Consider the following 25338-nt stretch of genomic DNA (forward strand, 5'->3'; position numbering starts at 1 on the left):
ACTGGCTGGGCTGGGAGGAAGGGGTGCTTTTTTGTGATTGGTCTGCTCAGAAGAAAGTCTTACTGTATACTTGCACAGAAGCAGCCCCTCCATTTCCTTCCCACCATTCTCCCTTGCTCTCAATAGCCTCCTTACCACTCCCAACCCTTATCTGCCTTGGGGCTTCTTCATAAAGCCTCCCCAAGCCATTATAACTCCACAATGATTCATTCCCCTCTAAAAATTCCTAAAATTCACTTGCCATCTAATTATAGCATCATAATTTTGTGTTATTTGGGGTTGTTTTTGGTTGCTATTTAATTTGTGAGTATGGTCTAAGCTCCAATTAGCTTATAAGCTCATTGAGGACAGGATAAACATATTTTGGGGATCCCTCCGGATTTCCCAGGATAGTGTGAAACACACAGCAGGTGATTAGTAAATATTTGTGAAACAAATTATACATATAAATAACATCCCAAGCACGTGTCAGTCTCAGGGAAGTTTACTAACAGCAAGAGAGAGCAGGAAGGAAAAACAGCTTTAGGGAATGGACCTAGCACAAAGGTCTCTTATGTAAAATCTCTGAAGGATCTGAAGAGATCAAGACCACATTAGTGTCTCTTGACTTTTAACTTCTTTTTTTCTAGATATCATGGAAATGGGCTGCCTTTCCAGCCAGGGGCATGTTCTGTCAGGGTTAGGGACCAGCATCATTCATTTCCTTATCCAGCACCTACTAACATAGATTTCTTTACATTTATGCACTCATCAGAGTGGGTAAATAAATGGCTTGGTTATCCAATTGGCTTGTATCTCCCTTTGCCATCTAAAAGGACATATTGCTGCATCGTCAACTGATAAAAGTGCCAGAGTAAGCTCTTTGCTACGGTTATTATGGGAAATATTCTTCTGTGCCCTTTTTCAGAGTGTTGCAATAGCCAGTTTTTTGTTTTTGTTTTGTTTTGTTTTCCCCCCTGTCTGGGCTTTACCTGACTTCAAAAACTGTCAAGGGCAGATGTAGTGCACTGTTCTAGATTTCCACTGGTCAGATCGTTTTTCCTTTTTGTGGCTGCCTGGCCGAGTACCTCACCCTTCATGAGGCAGCATCTTTACAGGATCTGCTGATTCTGCCAATTGCCCTTCAGGTCATTGATTGCTGCTTGAGAAACAATAAGGCCCACAGCCTTGATTTTTATTATCTCCAGTCTATTTCTATTTTTAAAATAATTATGCACATTACAAATATTTTCACCAAATGTAGGGGAAAGGCTTTAAATTTTGTAAACCAACCAAAGAGAAGGCAAAAATGAACAAGATCTAGTATAAGCTAAATATCTAGTTTCAAATACATTTTCTGCTAAGGACCCCGTTTAAGCTATGAATAAAAATCATGTGTATTTTGTGCTATATTCTCAAGTTTTAGTACTTTATTTTACCATTCCCCAAACACAGCCAGGACGTTATCACCCCGCTCTTAAATTTTCTGTTTTTTTTTTTTTCCTTCAAAATATGCCTTCTCTACCTACAGCCTATTCGTAGGAAAGGACGACCTTAAGACCCCAGGCGGACGCTTCTTTGGGAACAGTAATGAGATAGGAATACGAAATAGGTCGTGCGGCTGCATTGCAATGTGATTGGAATGAGTAATAGTTTTTCATTCTGTAGAGCATCTTTCTCCACCTACCAAAAAGGAGTCCGTGCCATCTCTGCCTCATGGTTATGAGATATTGCGACACATCCAGAAAAATTAATAAAGCTGAGTGGGCCTACTTCACACCGTGGTTTTAATATTTCATTTGGAGTCACAGGTGGGAACACATCAGACGAAAGACAACGGGCTCTGGAATTGATGGGAAAGATATTCCCCCACTTAATGAAAGCAAAAAGAAATGTCTCTCGTTAAAACACATAATTTGCCGACCCTAAAACATTCACAGAAAGAAGGAACACTAACCCTCCTGCTCTCCTCCCCCTTGGGCCGCAGTGCTGGGCGGAGCTTATTACTTGGTCACGCCCCTTGCGTCATGTTCCCCCCCCCCCGCGAGGGGCGCGGCTCTAGGCCGCTTTCGCCCCTCCTTCCCCGCAGGACCGCGGGGGGGACAGTTCCTGCGCCTGCGTCCTGCGTCGCTGGGCGCCCCGACGCTGCCGCCGCCCGCCCCCGCCGCCGCCGGGGGGCCCTTCGTGCGCCTGCGCGCTCGCGCTCCCGCCCTCTCGCTGCGCTCGGTTGAGTCAGTCAGTCTGTCGGAGTCTGTCCGCGGAGCAGGAGGAGCGAAGGGGCTTCGGAGAGGCGGCTGCCGGATTATTTGCTTTCCCCTCCCTCTCTCCCGCCCCACATCTCTCTTTACCCCTCTCCTGCCCTCGCTCGCGCAGCCATGGCGGAGCCGTCGGCGGCCACTCAGTCCCCATCAGTGTCCTCGTCGTCCTCCGGGGCCGAGCCGTCCGCGCCCGGCGGCAGCGGCGGGAGCTCGGGAGCCTGCCCCGCCATGGGGGCGAAGAGCTGCGGCTCCTCCTGTGCGGGTGAGGCGCGCCGGGGGACCCCGCCCTCGGGAGGGGGCGGAGGGGACCCGGAGGAAGGCGGATCGCCCTCCCCGCCGGAGGCGGCCGCCCCGGGAGACGGGCGTCTAAAAATGGGCTAAAGGGGAGGGGAGCGTAGGGTCGTGCCGGCGGTGAGGAAATAACGGGGTGTGAGGAAAACAGGGTGCGGGCGGGGCGGTGTTCTGGAGAGTGGGCGTCAACGCCAAGACCCGACAGGTAGGGGAGAACACCCGATCCGGGGAGCCGTCCACGCAACCGGGGTGACTGAGCGGAGGATTAGAGAGATTGAGAGGATCGGGCAGGAAGGTGGTAGGAGAAATGATTAGTTAGGACTTTGAGGGCATGGTGGAGAAAGGGTTGCACTGGAGGTTTGCGGGCAGGTGTTGACATAATCGGTCTAAAAAAATAGTCTTTTTTGTTGTTGTCGTTGCCCATGGAGGGGACGAGGAAGTTAACTAAACATTACAGCCATTTTCTATACCGAGTTCATCTGCTTTTACTATTTTGTGGCCAGACTCCCTCAATGCCCGATTTTTCTGGGGCTCCGAGGTAGGAGGCGTGATGAGAATAGCTGAGGGAAGATTTGGGGAGGGAGCTGCTGATGGTCCAAGATGGATCCGTGGCTGCATGTGCAACACCGCCTTCCCTTCCCTTCCCTGGCGCGGCGTGGGGGTGGAGACATGCAATCAGTCGCTTATATTCTAGAAGATAATAGAGTCCGGCCCAGCCATCAACGCATTTTGAATTCGTGCCGTCTGCAGGCTGTTATTGATTGCAGTATAACAAAAAGGGGTGTTTACCGCAGAAAAGGGGGAGGGGGAGAAGTTCAGACAAAGCAGGGGCTGGTGGAACCCCCTTCTTCCATCTCTCTGAAAGACGAGGAGGGAATTTGCAGGCCGCTTTTAGTTTCCATTGTATACGCGTCTGCCTGCTGGTGGGAGCTGGCTGGCAGGCTCCCTTCGGGCAGAGATCTGCAGTGCAGATGCCTTCTCCAGGAAAAAAAAAAAAAAATGCACCATGAGCAGATGGTGGTTCTTAAAGGAACTCAATCTTCGAAGGGGGTAAAAAAAAAAAAAAAAGCTTTTTGTGAAAGCAAAGGCCATAAGCTTGGGAGGCTGCAGGTGATTTTGCTGTCTGTTTAGTTACCAAAAAGGATTTTGAGAGATTTTAAATGCTACGTTGTGTCTTTTGCCAGAATCTAGGCGTGATCATTATAAAGAACATAAAATGTCTGATCTTAACTTCGTAATATATTCTCTACGAGATTTTCAAACATTGGATTTCCCACGAAGAGCTTTGGTACCCTGCTGGGTTTCCATTGTGGTTATGGCCATTTCGTAGAACCAGTAGCAGAGGAAGCTTCTGCAGGGTCAGGATTAGCTGTCCAGATAAAGGAATGAGGCAGCAAATTTAGAACCCTTGTTCCGTTTACACCACCAGCGTTTCTCCTCCAAATTTTCGTGTTCTGGGCAAAGGTCCAGGTGAACAGCAGCTTCCCTATAACTTAGCAAGTTGGTGTTTTGGCTTTAATCGCTTGTCATTGTTTACTGTTCGGTTGTTGGCCCTTTTGTGCGTATCTTTTTATTTTTCTTGATTTAAAATTTTGAGTGACCTGAAAAATAAACTAGATAGATTCTCTATCTTAAACTATTATCCATTGAAAATACGTATTGTCTAAAAAAATCATTAAGGCAGTTTTCGTTGGCCCAATGTAATATCCTCATTTGTCGGGTCACTACGTGAAGAGTTCAGCTTAAGAGACTGTCAGGTATAGTCGTCATTTCACTGCAGAAGCTGTTCCTCCCTCAGAATGTTTTCTCCATCTCTTAGAGGAAATGTCTCAGGCTTCTGCACCACAAAAATAAGCTGGACTTTGTTCTTCCAAACTCATTTAAAATGGGTACTAAAAAAAGCTACCTTGATTATTTAAAAATCTACTCTGTTGATGCCAACCTTCGGCTTCCATGTTCTTTCACCAAGCCTCTTGGTTTTGGAGACTTTCACAAAGTCAGAGAAAAGTGAGCTGTTGGTGTCCTTTAGGAAGCAATTTTATCTTGCCTGGCCAGTCCAGTAATGAATTTTAGAAATATTAGTTTCACTTAAAGGTAGAGAGTGAGGGACGGCACTCTCTGGTCCAGTGCCTTGAGCACTACTGCAGCTGGCAGTGTCTTGTGCTGGGAGAAGGAGATCAGGGGCCAGGATTGGCTTCCCAGATTTCTGCCTTTGAAGGAAACTACAGATTTCAAGGCAGAAATTTGAGTTGAGGTAAAAGAGTCTTAAATATTTAGTGTTCTTTTCAGGATGAGAATTGCCTTATTAGACCTTAAGTATACATAGATAATGTCTATTGTCTGAACTTTGAACGAGCTTTCATAGTTTACTGTTTATAGCCTTCAAAATTCTGTAACTTGCTAGAGACTGACTGTTCTTTATTATTGCTATGAAAATCATGGTGTCAAAGCTGCATTTTTTTGAATCTGTTCATGGAAATTATCTCAAAAGCAAAAACAGCTTGGACGATTAAAAAGGTTTTGTTTTAAATACTTTTTTCCTCACTCACGAAACTTAATTGTTCTGTGTACTTTTTATGGCATCATTTTGTTCTAACAGCTCAAATTATGAGTATGTAATTCGTATTTTCAGTCTTAACCCTTAAGGAATCTGACCACCTGTTCAACACTGACATTATCCGTATTACTCATGTCAAATTGTCAGTGGCAGTGTACTATGTGATAAAAACACAGATTTGAGCCCCAGAGACACCTTGATTTTAGTCCTAACTCTTATTAATTGTATGACCTAGTGCAAACCTTGAGACTCAGCAGTGTGACGTAGGTAAATTTGCCTCAGACCCTTAAATCCTAACTTTTATTGAATAACAATACCTAATATTTAATACACCTGTCTGCAGCTTACAAATTTTTGCATACAGATTCAGAAAAGCAATTGAATTAGAAGTGAGAAAACAATTTTCCTCATGATAAAGGAAAATCTTATAACTTTTTCTTCTTTCTAAAACTAAGTCAGTTTGAGCTTTTGACACCCCACGTTATCTTAAAGCTGCCACTTCTTTCGCTTAGCTGTTAAAAGAGGTGGTTTTGGGGAGCAGGCAAAGTCAAGATATTTCAGAGATGGCTTAGCATGGCATCAGCATGCTTAAATATTACCTGTAGCATTCTGACCATAATATGTATAGTTGTGATACATTATGAAACTCCTATCATGGAAGCAAGGGTACAGTAGACAGTAAGAAGGGTCGTGTCAATATTGTTTACAGAGGCCTGTTGACTAAGATGGTTTTTATTCCCCAGGAATAAAAGGATTCTCATAATGCTAGTTTCTTTTAGAGTCAAATTCACAAGTAATTTAACCACTCTGATCAAACAAACTAGTCTATATCTATTTCACATGCATACCTTAACCTGAAATTAAAATCTCTAAGGGACTGTTTTATAAGTTGCTGCTAAGAGCATCAGTGTTTTTATTTTTATTATTTTAGAGATGGTCTGAAAACAAAATTAAACTAATAAAATTTCTTTTATTATATTTTGTGTTGAGGAAATTATATATTTGGCCTGATGTGGAAGTCACCTGCTTAATCTCGAGTGTGTTTCAAGGACTTGTAAATGAAGTTTGGTAGTGAAGGAATTGGTGACATGTCTTTGAAGGGAAAGGGGAAAGTTAAGGTTTCCAGTTTTATTTGAGCCAAGAGGTTGTTGGTTCTGCAGAAGAGCACTTCTCTTTAGACTAGCTAGCATCCTAGACTTTACCATTTTTGTAATTCTGCTCAGAATTACAAAGGCTACAAATAAATGATTATGCATATTTGTTGTGTGTACTTATAGTTTATGTTCAACTTTGTTAACGATGAATTTATATTTGCCTCCTAAACTATACAGACTAAAAAATATAGTAAAACTTTTAAAATAAAGATTACCAAGTTGATATTATGTTCATATAATTCATTCATTCATTCATTCAGAAGTTTCCCAGGAAACTGACTGACTTTTTTTCTGTTCGTTTATAATAGCTCTTAATTTTAGAATTATTTTGGATCATTGAGTATGTTATAGATATTTTAGAAAAAGTGCATATGCTAATTAGATTTAGTCATAATCAGTATTGCTTGAGATTGCATCATTGAAGCCTTTCACTACATAGTCGTGACTTACATAAGACACGTTACTCTGTGACATTGCAGTTTCAGAGAGAATCCCTTTAAATATTGTATAGAATTTGCATTTGTATTTTACATTATCTGGGAGGGGATTGTCAGCAGGTAGCCCACATTTGTGGTCTTTTGAAATCTCAGAGATGTATTTTTATCTGTTTTCTCCATTTAATATCAATTGATTTTTTTTTCTCCCTGTAAAACACATCATCATAACCTAATGAGGAGGGGTGGGGGAAGTGGGGTGACATGCGCTTTTTGACATGTTTCTCATTGGCAGCTTGCCCTTCAGGATATATTGAAGGATAAACTAACACAGAGCTCCTTTTGTCCTGTTACCTGAAAGCATTTCAACAGTGAGCATTGTCTTCATTTTACATAGGAGGTAGAAATATTTAATTTTTATATTTTCAATTCGTGTGTTGGTTTAAGCTGTGCCCGTGTATTAACTGAATTCAGCAAATGTTTGATCATACACTAAAGGTCTTTGTTAGGTGCCATGGGAGATAAGAAGGTAAATAAAACACGACCATCCCTCTAAAGGTTCTATTCAGCGGTAGCAAGACTTTTGTTTATCTGTGAGGTAGTCAGGTAGTGCTGTAAACCCTCATTTTGCAGATAAGAAATTGGCTCAGCAAGATTAAGTGCTGTGCCCAGAGATTTGTGGCTACAAAGTTGAGGAGAGGATAAAACCAAGGAATTGAGGGCTAAATTCAATTCCCTCTCAAATCTACTGCCTCGCTTTAAAATTGGAAACAACATGTGATAAAAATGGTTCAGTTATCAATTTTAAAGCCTTTATTACTATTCCCGTGATTCCTAAGCCAGGTGCCTTTTTCCTCCACGTGTTCTACAGAAACTTCCCTTGTCGAGTTCACTGGTTATTTTCCATTGTTAAATCCAGCGTCACTTCTCAGTCCTCATTTTAAACTCCCTTTCAACAGCTTTTGGTAAGGTTGATCACTCCCTCTTCTTCGAAATAACCGGTTCCATTTGTCTCCCATGACAACACACATTTTCTTACCAGCTGCTCCTCCTGCCTCCTCTGTTCTTTTTCTTTTTAATTGAGACAATTCATACAACATAAAAGGCACATTTAAAAGTGATTTTTCTACAAGGTTGTGCAGCTATCACTAGTAATTTCGGAAAATTCCATCACCCCCAAAAGAAGCCCCGTTAGCCACTTTCCATTCCTCCCTCTCCCCATCCCTTGGCCAATGCTAATCTTCTCAACATCTAAAATGTAGAGTGCTCCAGGACTCACTTCTCAGAACTTTCCTCTGTTTTCACTGGTCTCATTTATGACATCTACCTTTTGATTTGAAACACCATCTATAACTTGATGACTTCCAAATTTTTATCTTCAGTCTCCATGTCTGATAGGCATCTCAAACTTACTGAACTCCTGATCTTCCCTTTTAAATCTGTTCCATTCACAGGCCTCTCCATCTCAGTAAAGGGCCATTCCATTCTCGCCATCATTTCCGCCCCCCACATTAAAGAACTCAGAGTCATCCTTGGTTCCTTTCTTTCCTTTGTACAACCATCAGCAAATCCGCGTGATTCTACCTTCAGAATATATCTGCACCTTATGAAAGATACGAGGACATGTCAGATGGTCCTTACTCTCAGGTGCTTCCAGTCAGGTTAGAATTTATTTCCAACAGCCAATAAATTGAATTACTTTAACTAGATATGAGATCTTCTCTAGGTTTATTGGTTCCAGAGGACCAAAATATTATTACTAATTGGTATATTTTTATAGTAGTTTGTATATGTTGGCTCTAAATAACTAAATAAAAATCAGTTTGCTGGTTTATGTAGTGTGGAAAGTTTTTAGTGACTTGCTTCCAACGAGTACTGTATGGAAGAGTCGGGGGCAGGGCACCATGGAGAAACCTGGCAGACTATCAGCCAGAGGAATCAGGGTGAACATCAGCGGTGAGTCACACCGATAGCAATACCTGTGACGTGATACAAAAGGATGGCCTTTCACCTAGGTAGTGTTTCCCCCCGAAACCCATAACCGTGAGGAAAGCATCAGACAAACCCAGATTGAGGGACAGTCTGTAAAATATCTGACCAGTGTTTCTTAAAGCTGCCAAGATCATCAAAACCATGTAAGATGGGAAATTGTCATAGTCCAGACAACAAAATGTGATGTGGAATCCTGGATGGGATCCTGGAACAGAAGAGGGGCATTAAGGAAAAATCAATGAAGTCTGAATGAAGTACGGGGTTTATTAGTAATGTATCGATATTAGTTCATTAGTCGTGACAAGTGTACGACCATACTAGCATAGCATGTTAACTCTGGGAGAAACTGAGTGCTGGATCTAAAGCAACAAACACTGTACTATCTTTGGGTCTTTTCCTTAAATCTAAATGAAATAAGTTTTTTGTTTTTTTTTTCCTTTTTTTTTTTTTAGCCTTTACCATGAAATAGAAATTGCTTTGGAAGAGGCAAGGAGGTCCCCTTTTTCCACTTCTATTTAGCAGTACAATGGAGATCCTAGCCAGCAAAAAGATAAACAGCGTAAAGTGCACGCGGATGGGGGATCAGTCTACCAATCCCGAAGCTCTGCTGCGGGGGAGGGCACTGATTGGCTCAAGTTTAGTTAGCAGCTTTGACTGAGCTGATAGGAGTCACCATGAGGAGTGGAAAGACTGCCTTTTTACATGTGTGCGTGTGGCCTAGCTATCAAGCGAAAAGGAAAACTAAAAGATAATCATTTGTTTTAATATTAGAATATTGATATTTGAGAAATCTAAAAGATCTGATCATTTCTAATTTTCTATTTAGATAAAATTTCAAACACTTTTCCTTATGTGTTGGAAGAAACTAACAGAACAAAAAAGTTTTGGGTTTAAATATAGAAGTCATTCTACAAAGTTGTTCCTGAAAGTAACTTGCTTCTATGTCTAAAAATACAGCGTATATTCTGGTATTGAAGGACAGTTATCACGAAAGTGAAGTTCATTGAAACTATTTTTACTGGGAGTTGGAAAATTTAAACAATTAGACTTATTTGGTGTATTTTCGCCCATCTAAATAAAACTTGAATCTCACGTCCAATCCAAAGCTTCTCTTCCCCTCCCCCGAACAACACAACTAGCCCAGGCTTGACCCAAATTTGAAAACATGAACTAATGTGCCTTTTTGCTGTTTTTCCTCCCTGTTTTCCATTTCTCACCTACTCCTTCCCTTTATCATCCATCCTCCTATCCATGCTTTTAAAAGTTCCCTTCACTCCTGTCTTCAGTGTCTGGCCTCTCTCCACCACTCCAGCTATCGAGTCATCAGTGCTGAGTTTCTTGATTACTTAATTTCAGTGACCCATTTCAAAGTCTCAGCCACTCACTGGCCTTTGACTCTGTTAATCAGTCTCTAAAGTTCTCCAGTGACACCATTTTCCCCTATATTGACTCTTTCAGTCTTCTTTACTAGGTCTTTCTTGCACCTCTTTACGTATTGGTATGTCTCAAGACTCCATGGTAAAACCTCTCATTCTCCCTGGACACATTCATTCACTCCGGTGGTGTCCCTTCTCACCCAGATGTTAAGTTCCAGATGTTTATGTGTAGCCCTTGCCTCTCTCCTGAGCCAGTCCATAGTGGGAAACAGTTTCCACTAAGATAGGCCTTAGATCTAATTTTTTTGGTGAAAGTTAATATAAGGAGTTCCTTCTGTTTTGTTCCATACCCCATCAGTGGCATTTCATTTAGTCCTTCAGTCCTTTGATTTTGACTTCTCCAGTCTCCAGCATCCAAATGATGTTAAGTTCCGTCCATTCTGTCTCATCGGATCTTGTCCCTTCATTCCTATCCTCAGTGCCTTAGTTCAAGCCCTCATGTCTTGACAAGATTATGCAGTAGCTTTTCATTTAAGTCCATGCTCTACACTACCACCAGAGTTCTTTTTTAAATACATGTGATGTCATTCCCTCACCTTAAAACTTCCACTGATTCCTCATTTTACATAGGATAAAATCCAAATTTCATTATGTGACCTTTGAAGCAGAGGTCCCCAACCTCTGGGCCACGTACCGGTACCAGTCCGTGGCCTATTAGGAACCGAGTGAGTGGCTAGCGAGCAAAGCTTCATCTGTATTTGCAGCCGCTCCCCAGCACCAGCATCACCGCCTCAGCTCCACCTCAGATCATCAGGCGTTAGATTCTCACAGGAGCCCCAGTCCCTGGTACCAGAAAGTTTGGGGACCACTGATTTAAAGCCATTTGGAATCTGGCCAGTTGTTCCTTCTCCAGAATGCCTTCCTCTGCCTTGCTCACCTTTATGACCAAGTTTACCATCTCTTCTGTAGTTCACTTTAGTGACTGCCTCTATGCTGCGTTCCCACAACTCATAGAGTTTTACTAGTTTGAATATTTTAGTCACTTATCTCTGTTATTACCACAGTGCCTGGACCTGGCTCCTTAAATATACTGTTTGGTTAATTTAATAGCATTTGAAAATTGAGATCATTCTTGGGTTCAGTTCCCTGTAGCATAAATATTGGGTGTGAGTACAATGTGCTGGTGTAAATTGGAAGACCTCATGCAATATTGTTGCAAACTATTACTGGTTATCTGTGTTCTGTATCAGAGTAGATGCTATGCATAAAAATGTATATGTTGAAATTTTCCATTAGGAGGAGGTGTTAGGTGGAGGTGAAGTGGCAAATTCATGGGACCTTTTTGGCCCTGGGCTTACTTAGCATTTGGTTTCTCAAGTTCATTCATATTTAAACTTATCAGTTGGCAGAGATTTAACGTTGAAGGTAAACACATAAAAGCATAAACCCATTGGGAAACATTAAAGAAATAGAAATGTTTGCTTTACAAAAAGAAAGAACTGTTTTTCATTTGTAGGAGTAAATGTGATGCTTCATTTTAAGATAATTAAAATTCTGATCTTGAGTTACTGAATTACTGCCTGATGTCTGTTAAATTCTGCCTTGGTGTTAATATGCTCCATATTCGGTGACTAGTTTTCTTAAATTAGTACTTATAGGTATGTCCCAATTTTTAATATAAGCTCCTTATTTTAATGTTTCTAACGCTTGCGAAAACACTTAAAAATGCAAGAAAAAAGGAGTTAACAAATGAAGATCAGTATACATAGGATCATTCCTGGTGGTGTTTTTCACATGCCGTTTTTATTAGTCTTTTTACATTTTTACTGAAAAGGTAATTTATGTTCTTGGTTTATCTGATTTTTTTTTAAGGGCCAAAGGTTGTAGTGAAAAGCAAATCTCCCTCTTACTGCAGACGCCAGAGTCCCTTTAACGAGTCCCTTGTGTTGCCAGTTACGGGGAGGGGCCGCACTACGTGCGCTCCTGCGTGCGCTCCTGCACTTTGCTTTTTAAAGTTAATGTATCTGCTATTCCAGCGTGCACAGCTATGTCTCATTCTTCTCCATAGCAACAAGTATTCCATTGTTTGGCTCTAACTACTTAGTCTACTACTAATGGTCATTTAGATTATTTCTAGTACTTATTATAACCAGTGCTCTTATGACTACGCTGATACACATGTCTTTACACGTGTATACAAATTTATCTGTAAGTTACATTCCTGGAAGTCTAACTGCCAAGTTAAAAAGTATGCATAGGGTCGTGGGAAAGGTATGTACACTTGAAGTTTTGATATATATGTTGCCAACTTTAGGAGAGTATAATTTGAGAAGATGATGATTTCTCATGTAGTCCTGTTTTCCCTGTGGATTAATTGTGAAGTATTCAGAGTCAACTTTGCCTGTTCGCCAACTGTACATTTAAATGCTCATCTTTTAGTAACTAACTCCACAAAATGCAGTTGAAAATGGTTAAAAGCCAGTATCGATTAGTACTTAGATACCTATTTTTCCATTCCCACACAGTTGCAGGGAAGCATCATCTTTCTTGAAGTTTTACTTGTTTAAAAATGCTAGGGGTCCCGCTTTTCTTCCTTTGAAGGTGAGAATATTTGACCAAAAAAAAAAAAAATGGATTAACTTTTAGGGATGCATCTCAAAATAAGAGATGGTTTTGCTGCCAGGTGAGTGAAAACAGTAATTGGAAATAAAGACTTGGGTTTTCCTCTCTTGCTTAAACCCAGTGAAATTATGATGCTTGGCCAAAAAGTTAAAATTCCTGTGTGAGGTTGTCAACTTCTCACGCTGTATATTTTCTTTCAGATTCCTTTGTTTCTTCCTCTTCCTCTCAGCCTGTATCTCTCTTTTCGACCTCACAAGGCAAGTCTGTCATTTTTTGTGTGCATTAATAAAAGAAAAATGTTGAGAAAGAGGCTGTAACTGGGGATATGAGGCACAAGTTTTCTGTTGCCCCCAAATTCCTTAAAAGCTCATTACAAGCCAGTCCTTTATATTTAGCAGTTTCCGATGGGTTTCCTGTAAAGTTTAGTAAAATAGAATAATGATGCTGCAGTGGACCCTTTGGCAAGCAGAAGCTTGAGATGTAGTTTTGACTTTCTTAAAAATTGAAAACTTGCCTACAAAATTTGGAACCGATAACATTGTGGCTCGAAAAACAACCCACCCCCAGAATGCATTTAACTTACTGATTTGCAGTTATGTAACTGGTTTGAAGAGGTAGTGGATTTGGAAAAACTGTAAAAGTGTGCTTCCACTGAACTGCTAGTATACCAGCCCGGCTAGAGAGTATTGTGCTGTGAACTTCTCTGAGATGCGCCCCAAGAGCGAGGCCAGTTCCAGATTGCCTAGGAATGTTGAACAAGTCAGTTGACTTTTTGGCAAGCAAGGTTTGTTTTCCTACAGCTGTGGCTTTACTCGTTTTATTAGGTCTGCCAACCAGTGAGGAAGGGAATCGGGTGCGATAGCTGTAGGTTCGTGGAGGTGGTAGCACTGCTAAGCTGGGCGAGGAAGTGCTTGTGCCTCGTTGAATTGCACTAATAAAGACGCGCTGTTTCATTTCCGCTCTTATTTGACCTCTCAGATGTAAGTCAGTGGAAACCCCTTCTTTTTAAAAAAGGTAATTAAACTCTCTAGATAAATTTAAGAAGCCCGGTGGAAAGATCTTGTTTATTGTCCCAGCTGAATTCTCTAGATGCAAAGTGTGGATGCTGGTTTGAGAGGAAGATTTTGACCTTAGAATAAAAACATAATGGGATAAAATGAACGTAGTAAAATTTTGTCAGGTTTAATCTGCCTCTTAGGAAACATAATAATTTGTTGCTTTTAAGTGATAATTTGTTGCTTTTAATTCAGGCTGCTAACATTAAAGTCCCCAAACCTCTTTATAATGTGCCTCACTCTGTGAATTTGGAATCCTTTGTTGGTCAAATCATGACCTTTGAAATTAACTTGTTTACATTAAAAGATAGGTATTTTGTGAATGTTAGCAAGTAACTCAAACCCACAAAGTGATTTTGACATCTGGAACCCAACTAGGTTGATATTTTTAAGGGATTTTTTTTCTCATTAGAAATTTAATAATTTAGGCAAATAAGTATTACATTTATTCTACTCTAGAAGATAAACCGGTAATAATACCGTGTAAATAGAACAAATAATTGTATTTTCTCTATTGTAAATATTTCAGATCTTTTAGAATACATCTTTCATACTTATAACTTCCAGTCATTTTGTTCACATAGAAAAGATAATTGATACCCTAAAAAGTGTAACAGTGCAACCCAAGCACAACATACTTAATACATGGAATTTTGCGATGATAAATATCTTAGCTTTAAAAATTACTTTAATCCCAGTTAGGAAAAATTACACACACACAAGTAAAATGGAGGTAGATAAAAAGGTTTTTTTAAATTAAAAATTAATTAATGTTTAGGCTTCAGTTTCACAGTATGAGAGTATGTAAAAGAAAATAGATTTATTTTTGTGTATTTCCTTTCAGCTTATAAAGAGTTATTTTGACTGGTGCAGATTCAAGATAGCGTTACTGCTAGAGGGATGTTGTGAAGAGGCCATTAAAAACATCCCTGAAAGTGTTCCAGTCTAGCCTCTATTCAGCATTTTCTTCTGCAAACACACACACACACACACACACACACACACACGAAAAGTAAGCCATTTGGTGCTTCATTGGCAGTTGTTTGAGGTGTCACCTTGGCAGGTGCTTGCATATATTCTAGAACAGCTGAAACTGGTACTTCTAGTCTGTCTTAAATAAAAATAAGGGAAGGGGAAGTTGTTGATGTACTTGATTAACTGAATTAAAACCCCTGGGGAGAATAGCTGGGACCAGTCTGGGTCAGCACAGGCCTTCAGAGCAACTGCTGCCACCCACAGGTACCTTGAGTCCATCGCTGGCACTGACCCAACTAAATAACCTTTGTCTGGCTTCCATATCCCTTAGTCATTTAGCCTTGGAGAATTGTGCCTTTTGTATATCTAAACCGTACTAATCAATATGTAGCAATAATTAAATGGGACATTTTCATATTTTAAAATGACATTTTTAATTCTGAAATATATACCTACTTATTATTGGGCTTCAGAGAGATGCCTGTACCCAAGACTGTTATTAATCTGGACTGAATAAAGAGAAGCAGTTAAATATTTCAAAAGGAAATTATGTAATATCTATTAAATTGTACTACTTTGAGGCGTGCAGCTACTTGAACTAGCAGGTGAAGCTTTTTGAAAGCCAATGATAGATTTGTGATGAGGATGTCAGTGGCATAATCAGTTGTGCCCCTGAGTAGGTCCTTTGTGGTCTTTTGCTTATTGATTCCTTTGTTTTGTTTTGTTTTTATTAAAGAGTTAAATTTCAACCTAACCTCTGAGAATTTCAACACAGGGGAGTAAATTTTAATGATGTTTTCCTATACTATAAAGATATTAACAGAGGTATGGATGCAGTATGTAGCTAATTTTTAATTGAGCTTTTGCAATGCTCGATACTTTATATGAATTATCTCATTTAATCTTCATAGCCCGCTTTTTGGAGGAAAGGTACTAGCTCTTTTACCACTTGAGGAAACGGGAGTTGAGAATGGCGAAATAACTTGCTCAGGATAACAACTGTAAGTGACAAACCTAGGACTTCAAAGCCCATACTCATGACCACTACCTATTATAAAAGATGATAAAGTATATTAGTTGTATTTTAGGGTTTACAGATATTTTTTAAAACATCATTCTGAGGTTAATGTTAAAATCATGAGAACAGAAGAGGCAGAAATGACTATTTTATCCATATTGCTGCTATTGGTTATATAATTTAGTATCACCTGGGAGATGTACTCCCTCCACCAGACACAAAATGAAACTGAAATTTGGTTTCTACTTTTAAAACCTTTGGTAAAAGTGTAGGTTGGAAAATACTGTGATTTTCTTTAGAAAATATTAGGGGAGGGGGACTAGGTGAAAATCAATAAGATGGGAGAGAATCCGTCCACCATGCAGAATTGGAAGCACATTTGCAGTAATGAACATTTGCATTCAGTTTGAGTAACTCAGTAGGCATCTGGAATAGGAAGTTAAACACCGAACTTTGGGGCAAGCATTGAGGGAAAAATTTTGCCAGTTACAGCCTTCTTTTTAACAAAAGCAAAACATTTTTCTTTGTACAAAAGAGACTTTTTGTTTAGGATCTAGCTTGGCTGCAAAGTGTCTGCTGGCTAACTTCCTATTTTGATGCTGTGGCTGAAAGTTGCTGATATTGTTTTGCACGATAATTTGTCTTTCTTGTTTTTGTGAACATGAGAAAATTCAAGTGTGGGAACACCTATACCTGAATATTTCAAGCTTCCCTTGTATGAATATGCGTAGTGTGTATGTGAAAAAGTAACTTAGTGGCTACTACCGGCTGGCAGCCTTTCTTCATTGATGTGTATGGTTTTCCATGTTACAGGGATCCTTCTAATAGTGATGAATTTCCTAAGGGAGGGGGAAAGTGACTAAATGGTAACCATAACAGAGCTCTGAGCTATTGACTCCTTTTAGGAGGAACTCTAATATAGGATATAACATTCCGTATTGCTTATTTGTTTTTAGATCACACTGCTTTCAGTAATTAAGTTACAAAGACTTGAGTATTAAAAGTCCTAGATCTTTTTCTGAAGGGCAGTTGTAAGAATACCATATACAGTAAAGAAGATATTTTGAAAGATAAAGTAAACAGCACAATATATTCCAGTTTGAATGTATTGATGTGTGCAGAGCATTCACTTGAAAGTTTTTTCATGTTATTTTAACTCCCACCTTGTTCCGTGAGGTAAAAATTGAGGGAACATTCTTCCTCAATTCTCACACCAGATTCTTAGCCAAATGGAGCTTGTGCCTTATTCCAGTCAAAGTTGCAAGTTGCTGTACTTTAAAATTGGCAGATAGACGTATTCGAAGCAGGCACAAAGGCCCGCTCCTCTCCCAGGCCCTGCTGATCCGCACGCTGTGCTCCTGGGCAGACGATCCGTGGGCAGAAGTCACAGTGTCAGGCCCAGCTGCAGGGTTTTTACAGGACGAGCTCCAAAGTACAGCTCGATTGTTCTACGCTTCTAAAACGAATATAATACAGTCAAGTTGTGGTTCTCAAACTGGGTCGATTATCTGGGAAACTTGTCAAGAGGGTTCCTGAGCTCCATCCTCCTCAGGAAATTCTGGCTCAGTAAGTCAGAGGTCAAGCTTGTGAAGCAGTAGTAGTTGCTTTAAAGTTTGAAAGGAACCGGGATTTTTGTGCTAGGTTGTCCAATTGTTCAGCTAGTTGTACATTGAACTAAAATATACTTTGACCTCGATGTTCAGGAAACGTCCTTTTATCCTTCAGCATTGGCTTAGAAATTTTTTTATGTATTGATTGGGCTGCCTTAAATGTCTTCATCTGAACCTAGCACAGTTCTTAGCATGTCGTAGGCATTTCATTTGTACTGATTCAGAAGTTGTGTCACCCAAAATTTTGAAACAGATAAAAGCTCTTTAAATCACTTCCTCTTATTTGTGAATGGTAGGAGGGAAAGTGTCTAAAACTCTGAATGAGGATTTTCTGTATTATATATCAGAGGAAGGTAGTTATGATTTGATGTGTGTGTGTGTGTGCGCGCGCACGTTTCTGTGTGTGTGTGTTCAAGAACGTGATGTTTGGGGACATTTATTGAGGATTTACTAAGTGCCAGATGCTGTTCTAAGGGCAGTTTAAAGTTAGGTGCTTCAGTATCCCCATTTTTTAGGTGAGGTTAAGCAGCTTGCCAAAGACACCAGATTATTAAGTTTGATGAAAGGATTTTTTATCTTTTAATTAATTGGAATTTTGAGTTTGGGAGTGGTAGAGAAACAAGTTAATTTCCTACCTAGTCTTATTTCAGAAAATATACTAAAATGGAGATTTATAAGGGTTTATAGTCTAAGTGCTGGATACATTTGGAGACATTCTATTATCATTGTAGGGTTATGACATTTTCCCCATCGTATACTGATTCCCTTTTTTAAAAAATCTATTAGGCATCTAACCCTTTTGTTACTAATTAGAATAATGCCATCTTAAATTATTAGGCTTATTGAAAATGAATATGTACATTAAATCCCATTATAGCAAAGAACTAATCTAGAAAATATTCATGAAGAGGAGATTTTTAGTAATATTGAAAGTCTCTTGCACTACAAGAGACTTTGGAAAGAAAAAAGGGTAGTGGACATTTCTGGAGATGTAAGATAATCCAAAGTTATTTCATCAGTGTATAGCATTTATAAACTAGCAATCTTCAAACTCCCTGGAGTTTTCTGCCATTTCGCCAGGTTCAGACTTGGACAACACCAATGATTATTAAGTACCATACTGACTAATTGAAGAGTCTTGGCTCATGGGAGCTGTTCCAAAGGCTTATTAGATTCTGGTCCTTGTACTACATAATGTTTTCCTGCCTTTATAAACTCTTTATTTCCAGTCTAGTTTTTTCCATTGTCTTGGTACAAGTCAGCTCTGTCCAAGTTTGTTAGGGTTTTAACTAGCTAGAGAAACTTTTTTTCATTTGCCGAAGTTCTAAACAAGATCATTAAAATTCAAGCACGGCTGAGGATGCCTACGTGGGAAGGTTTGATTGACAGCCGTGAGAGCTGGCACCTGCATCTTATGGCCACTGAGGAGTGAATGCAGCATCACACTCTGTTTACCCTCTAAGCTTGCCCCCCTAAAACACTACCCATCCCAAAATTAAGTCACAAAATTATTATTAGGGAACATGATTAAAGTTACTTTTGTATATGTAATAGTTGTATCAAAGACTCTTTAGTTAAAATGTTCGAAACCTGTTGGGCAGTCATGGCACCAGTACAGGATTTATTGGCGCTGTGAGAATAAGATTTCCCACCCAACCTTCTAGCCTCTCCTCAGATCGTTATACACCTAACTCACAACTTTCGGAGTATTACGAGTTCAAAGAAGAGAGGAGAGAAGCAAGGCTCGGAAAACTCACAGTCAGTTTGTGTCCCGACAAAGCACAGAAGGTTTCTACCACGTCCCCCCGCCCCGGTAGTGCGTGTTTTCTCTGATTAGCATTCAGTGTAGGTTGCTTCCTTTTTCATTTTGCCAAGCCCACCACAATATCATTCTCATTTTACTTGCTGTTTTTTTCTTGTTGTCCGTCTCCCACGCTGTATTGTAAGCTCCGCAAAGGCAAGGACATTTTCCGTTTTGTTCACTGCTTTTAACATAATGCCTAAAACAATTTCAGGTGCATGAAGGGCACTTGATAAATATTTGTTGAATTATAACTAATTCATTTTGCTCACTTTCCCCTGTAAGATGACAAGTCCAAATTGTGTGAAATCTCAGTTTCTATAAAATATATAAGCATTCCCTGTGAGGGGAACACCTCACAGTTCCATTCCTGTTTGTAGGGAGGGTTCCCAAACAGTTTGACCTTAACCCACATTTAGTCCATTGAATGTTTCCCGGTAGAAACAATAACCAGTGAATTCAGTAGCTCAGATTTTATAATAGTTCTGATTTAAGCGTAGCCTGTAGTTCTTTAAATTTCAGGTTTTTGAACCTTTTAACCTACAATATTATATCCATAACTCAGTCTTGCTGAGTATTTATATATAATGGTAGATGTGACTATGTTTACTACATTAGAACTAAATATGAATTACATCTTACTTCAAATATACCCTGTCCCACTGGTGCAGTTTGTACCACCAAACTTTCCTTCCTCATTTATAGACATTTCCGCCAATACCCAGATGACAGTTGTGATTCTAAAGATGTGATCCCATCGCATCAGATTTTAGTGATATGTTGAAATAGAGAAACTTCGTCTGACATTTGGAAACATTTTTATAACCAGATTTTTTTCATTGCAGTAGATATTTCATTCTTGTTCTCATCTTTGCGAAATAATTTTGAATAAAGTCATACTTGCTTTTGTCTAATTGTTCAGCTTCTCACTTGAAAAAGAACATAGCCACATACGGGTAATCCCAAAGGTTTTTCTCTTTCACATCTTCCCAGTTACTCACTCACAAGGCGTTGCTGAGCCTGCTAATAATACTCACCTGACCAAGCTGAATCTTTGATTCATTCTTAAGGAATGACCTAAGACCTACCTTATTCCAACTCCAGTGATACAGCAACGTGCAAGAAAGACAGCACTCACTGCCCTTGGAACAGCTGTTTTGGTCTTTTTCCCCAGTAAAAACTTGCGAGAGTGGGAAGTTGGAAAATGAATGACTGACAAGTATGTGCTTTCTAGAAGGATAGTTTCTGTTTTAAAAAGGATTTCCGGAGTTAACACTTAATCAATTTAAAGTTCAGATTTGGTTAAATTGGCAAGTTGGTGTAAGAGATTTTGGAGCAGGCCAGCCTTTCCAGTACCTTCAATTTCAAATGTTCAGGTCATATGTACCTGGGACCAATCATTCCTGTTGATGGAACAGCATAATTCTAGACTGATTTTTAGACTCAGGAAGGGTCCATTTTATCTCCTGAAAATCGAAAAGAACTCGGGCCACTATTTTTTCCTAGATTCTCTCTCAGACTTTCACACAGTGGATTTATAGAAGCGATGTGTTCTGAACTGTTCATCTTACAGATGAGAGTGTATCAGAATTTCATAATATCAAGTTGTTTGTTCTGTATAGATTACATCGTTTCTGTTGAATAGCTTTACCGAAAAACACAGAAAAAAACTTCCCCAGAATTCCCAGTCTTGTTACTCTTCTTTATGCCTTACCTTTACAATGGAAAAAGTAGACTGAAAATTTGTTTGTTATTTGGAATTTGTAGCATGATGTGGCTTTTCTGTTTCACTGCTGGCAATTTTATGCATGTGGTAGAGGATAATTGTTGACATTGTTTTGTTACATATTTGTGTGTGTATACATCCTGTGTGTATATATGTAATTTTAAAAATAAAAAGCATGCTGCTTGGCCTGACTAGCTAATATGTAATTGTACCTGGTAAACAATTTTTTTCTTTCAAATTCTGACCATAGAAGGATTGAGCTCTTTTTGCTCTGATGAGCCACCTTCAGAAATAATGACTTCCTCCTCTTTTTCATCTTCTGAAACACATAACACTGACCTTACAATACTACGTGGAGAAAAAAGCCAAGTGTTGGGCAGCCAGCCTATTTTAGCCAAAGGAGGAAAAGACTGCTTGGCTCTTCCAGATGTGAAAAAGATGGAAGAGTCTCAGGGGACCAGTGAAGACGTAGCCAGCCCCGCAGCCGCTGTCACAGAAGGTTACTGTAACCAGCCTTCCACTCCAGCCAGTTTCCCAGGTCATGCTGCTTCTCTCGCAAAGGAAGCCGGTCAAATGGAACAGCAAACAAATAAAGATCAAGCGCCCAGGAACACAAACGAGGCACCAAATAGGAATGATAAAACTCCCTTGGGTGCTGATGGCAAGTTCACTTTGCTGACATCCCAGAAACCACCCACCGAGCAGTCTAATGCAGAAGGCATTTGTACATACTCCTTGTCCCCGTCCAAAGTTTCAGGAGGTGGTATTATTGAAAAGGATTCCCCTGAATCACCATTTGAAGTGATTATTGACAAAGCAGCATTTGACAAAGAATTTAAAGACGCATACAAGGAGAGCATGAATGATTTCGGTAGCTGGGCAGTGCACACTGATAGAGAATCTGCAGACACCTCGGAGTCTAATGACAAAGTATTTCCACTGAGAAATAAAGAGGCAGGGCGTTACCCGACCTCTGGATTGCTCACTAGGCAGTTCTCACACACAACTGCAGCATTGGAAGAGGTGTCCAGATGTGTGAATGATATGCATAACTTTACTAATGAAATACTGACTTGGGATTTGGTTCCCCAAGTGAAACAGCAGAGCGATAAATCTGACTACATCACAAAAACTATGGGACTTGACATGAGCGAATATAATTCAGAAATTCCGGTTGTAAATCTTAAAGCTAACACTCACCAGAAAATTCCTGTATGTTCTGTTAATGGGAGCACACCCATCACTAAATCAACAGGTGATTGGGCAGAAGCATCTCTCCCACAAGAAAATGCCATCATTGATGAAAAACCTATACCAGACTGTCTCGATTCCACAAAGGATGTCGGTAGCAGAGGTGTGCGAGGCAGTGTGCAGAAAGAAGATGACACACTTTCAGAATTACCTGGGTCTCCGCTTGAGAAATGTGTCTCTCTGGGTTCTGGAGTGGCCCCAGTGAAAGTGGTTCTACCAGATGGCCACCCGAAAGATGAAATGAACTGGCCGAGTGCTGTGCTGGGAGAAGCGACAGAGGCTGATAGTTCTGGTGAATCCGATGACACAGTAATAGAGGACATCACAGCCGACACTTCATTTGAAAGTAACAAAAGTCAGGCTGAAAAACCTGTTTCCATTCCAAGTGCGGCTGTAAGAGAAAAAGAAATTCTCAACTGTGATAGGGAAAACAGAACATCCGAAAACTTTGACAGGTCAGTCAGTGACGTCGAGCCACGAGTTCAGCCTGATCTTGAAAGGAGCCCGTGTTCCCAGGTACCTGACCCGAACGCCACATCAGAAGGTGCGAAGCACTCAGGTAGTAGGAGTGAAATTGCTCCTGAAAAGCCTGTTGCAACTAAGAACCCAACACTTCCTGCAGCAGCATCTTCAAACATTTTTAATGAGACAGAATTCTCACTAAATGTGACCGCCTCTGCCTATTTGGAGTCATTACATGAAAAAAGTGTTAAAGATACAGATGATTCTTCCCCAGAGGACCTGATAGCAGCAGCCCTTACAGAAACCAGGGAGAGAGGAATAGTAGATAAAGGGGAAGGAAATGCCTTTGAAGCAACATCAGAGAAGACTGTGGACTTTAAAACAACTCTTCCTGTAGAAGTCTTACATGAAAGAGAGTCAGGTGGTTCTGAAATTAAAGACATGAAAAGCAAATACTCTGAACAAAGCAAAGAAACAAATAGAAGTGAGTTTCTGGATGTTTTCCCCACCCAACGTACTCCAGTAGCTTCTCTTGACTTAGAACAGGAACAGCTCACAATCAAAGCCCTTAAAGAATTGAGTGAAAGACAGGCCGAGAAGTCAGCTTCTGCGCAGGATGAAGTAGAATCTCCTGAAGAAATACGCAAGCAGACTTTCACATTTGCTTCAGAATCTTCTCAGCCACAGAGATCGTTTGATGTGCTAGAACACCCAGATGTCAAGACCAGATCTGATCTTGGGATTTCCGAAAAGCCCACTATGATCAAAGAGACTACTAACGTAGATATTTCCAGCCTTAGCAAGGCTGAACTGGTAAACAAGCATGTCCTAGCAAGACTCCTGACACACTTCTCAGGTAACCTTTTACATTAGAAATACTGCATGTGGTTAATTCTGCTTTGATTACTTATCAGAGTGACATTTTTTTTAGTCCCTGATTTCGATCACCAAAATTATGACTAGGAATAAAAACACTATATGGGGAAAGGTAGATTTCTTTTTAATGGTCGCTTGCTTTGGTTTTCTTAAACAGGTATTTCCCAAAGCAGTGGACCACTTGTTAAAATTAATATTCTAAAAAAATGTTTTTATGCTCCAGTTTTTTCAAGGGTCTCCTTTTCTTGTAGGTTGGCCCTAGGGCGATGGCTGCTTTTAAGCATATCATTAGGTTCTCATTCACAGAGTTTATTTTTAAATCTTCATAATAATAGCACTGCTTACTTAGTCCTTGGATTTTTTGCTTTGGGCCTTGTAAAATCTATTTGGCAATCAAAGATAAAGGAATTCCTGCTGGGATAGACAGTAAATTAAACTTTTAATTAATTTGATTTTATACCATAGAGATTTTATGCTCTGAAAGGAGGAAACCTGTGCCCTAGTACTGTTTTGTGTGTAATACTTGGAGAACTAGTGCATTCTTCTACTTTGGACCTCATTTAATATTCTTCAGGTGAAATTCATTATATGGTATTAGGCTCTTCTATTTATTTGAATGATTACCTTCCTAGCATTTGGTCTTGTAAATTACCTCAAGTGCTGTCTGTTCCGGGGTCTTAGAACATGTAAGAAGCAAAGGATATTTAAGGCCTCTAAAACGGACCCTCAGCCTCATCTGATACCAAGTTCTGGACTTACTGTGTGGTCAATGTCAGGTGCTATGTGAGGAGCTATGATTTTCCAAACCTTTTTGACCATAGAACCCTTTTTTCAAATGAAATCATACACACAGAATTATTAATATTTAAAACAAAATTGAGATTTTTTTTTTTAGGATCAACTTATAAGTGTGGTTATACTGCTTACCTTTTTTTCTATCAGGTTTCATTGTGCACAGAGTTGGGGGGTGGCCAGTCTTTAGCAATCATTGTTCCCTCTCCCCGTTTTCTCTCCTCACTGCAGCCAGAGCGCTGCTCAGCTCCTCAGGCAGGTGCGGCACCTCAAGGATCTGGTCCCACACTCGCTCACACTAACTAGGCGTGCTTGCCGGGGTTCGGGCACTGGCAGCCGAGCCTCAGCCTCCTGACGTTCTTAGTTACCTATGGCCCTGGGATGTCACAGAGCCACAGCTGCTGCAGCGGAAGGACACCCTTTACCTTTTATAAAGGCATTTCCTTACTCAGGACCTTGGACAGATTACTTAATCTTCCTAAATTTTCAGGTGCTATGTAAGGAGCTATGATTTTCCAAAACTTTTTGACCATAGAACCCTTTTTTTAAGGTTGTGAAGATTATGCGTGCAAACGCAGGTAATGCAGGGCCCATCCCGTAGTAAAGATTCATTCAGCACCAACTATCGGACCTGGCATAGAGTAGGTACTGGATAATTATTTGTTAATTAATTATTAATTAAGTAAATGAATTGTTCATTATCAGTGAAAACATTGCGGGTTGTTGTTGTTGTTGTTGTTGTTTTTTAACTCAAAAATGTGAAGTGGAAGTTAAGATTAGCGGTTATTCCCTAGTAACTGAAGATTGTTAAATTTGGGCTTAGGAGCGCTAAACTCTCATTGTTGCTTTACTGTGTCTGAAAGTGTGATGTCGAACAATCAAGTTACATCACCTTTGGGGCCTCAGTTTCCTTATGCGTAGAGTGAGGATGCTGAAGTAGATGGTCTTCAGTATCATTTCAGCAATATGATTCTCTTGCTCTGGTATATTTTAGGTTTCTTAGTGAGTTGTTATAATTCTTACAGTAGCTCTTGAGTGATGAGGCCTATGGGACAAGAAATCCAGTGTCTAATTCTGGCAAGTTCCTCCTTTAGTGTGACCTTACGCAA

The 25338-nt window shown here is 40.0% G+C and overlaps 1 protein-coding gene across 2 annotated transcripts in view; it reads left to right on the plus strand.

The window, feature by feature from the left end:
- Positions 1–2176: 2176 nt before the first annotated feature.
- Positions 2177–25338, plus strand: part of RTN3 (reticulon 3) — a 44843-nt gene continuing 21681 nt past the window's right edge. The window contains exons 1-3 of one of the 2 annotated variants that reach the window (XM_016118576.2): positions 2177–2499; positions 12864–12920; positions 21099–23417. In XM_016118576.2, coding sequence (XP_015974062.2) covers positions 2355–2499; positions 12864–12920; positions 21099–23417 — 2521 coding nt within the window. In that variant the 5' untranslated portion in view covers positions 2177–2354. The remainder of the gene's footprint in view (positions 2500–12863; positions 12921–21098; positions 23418–25338) is intronic. The other variant, XM_016118578.2, reaches the window with a different exon arrangement.

The sequence above is a fragment of the Rousettus aegyptiacus genome, unplaced genomic scaffold (genome assembly GCF_014176215.1).
Source record: "Rousettus aegyptiacus isolate mRouAeg1 unplaced genomic scaffold, mRouAeg1.p scaffold_m13_p_5, whole genome shotgun sequence".
NCBI classification, from domain to species: domain Eukaryota; kingdom Metazoa; phylum Chordata; class Mammalia; order Chiroptera; family Pteropodidae; genus Rousettus; species Rousettus aegyptiacus.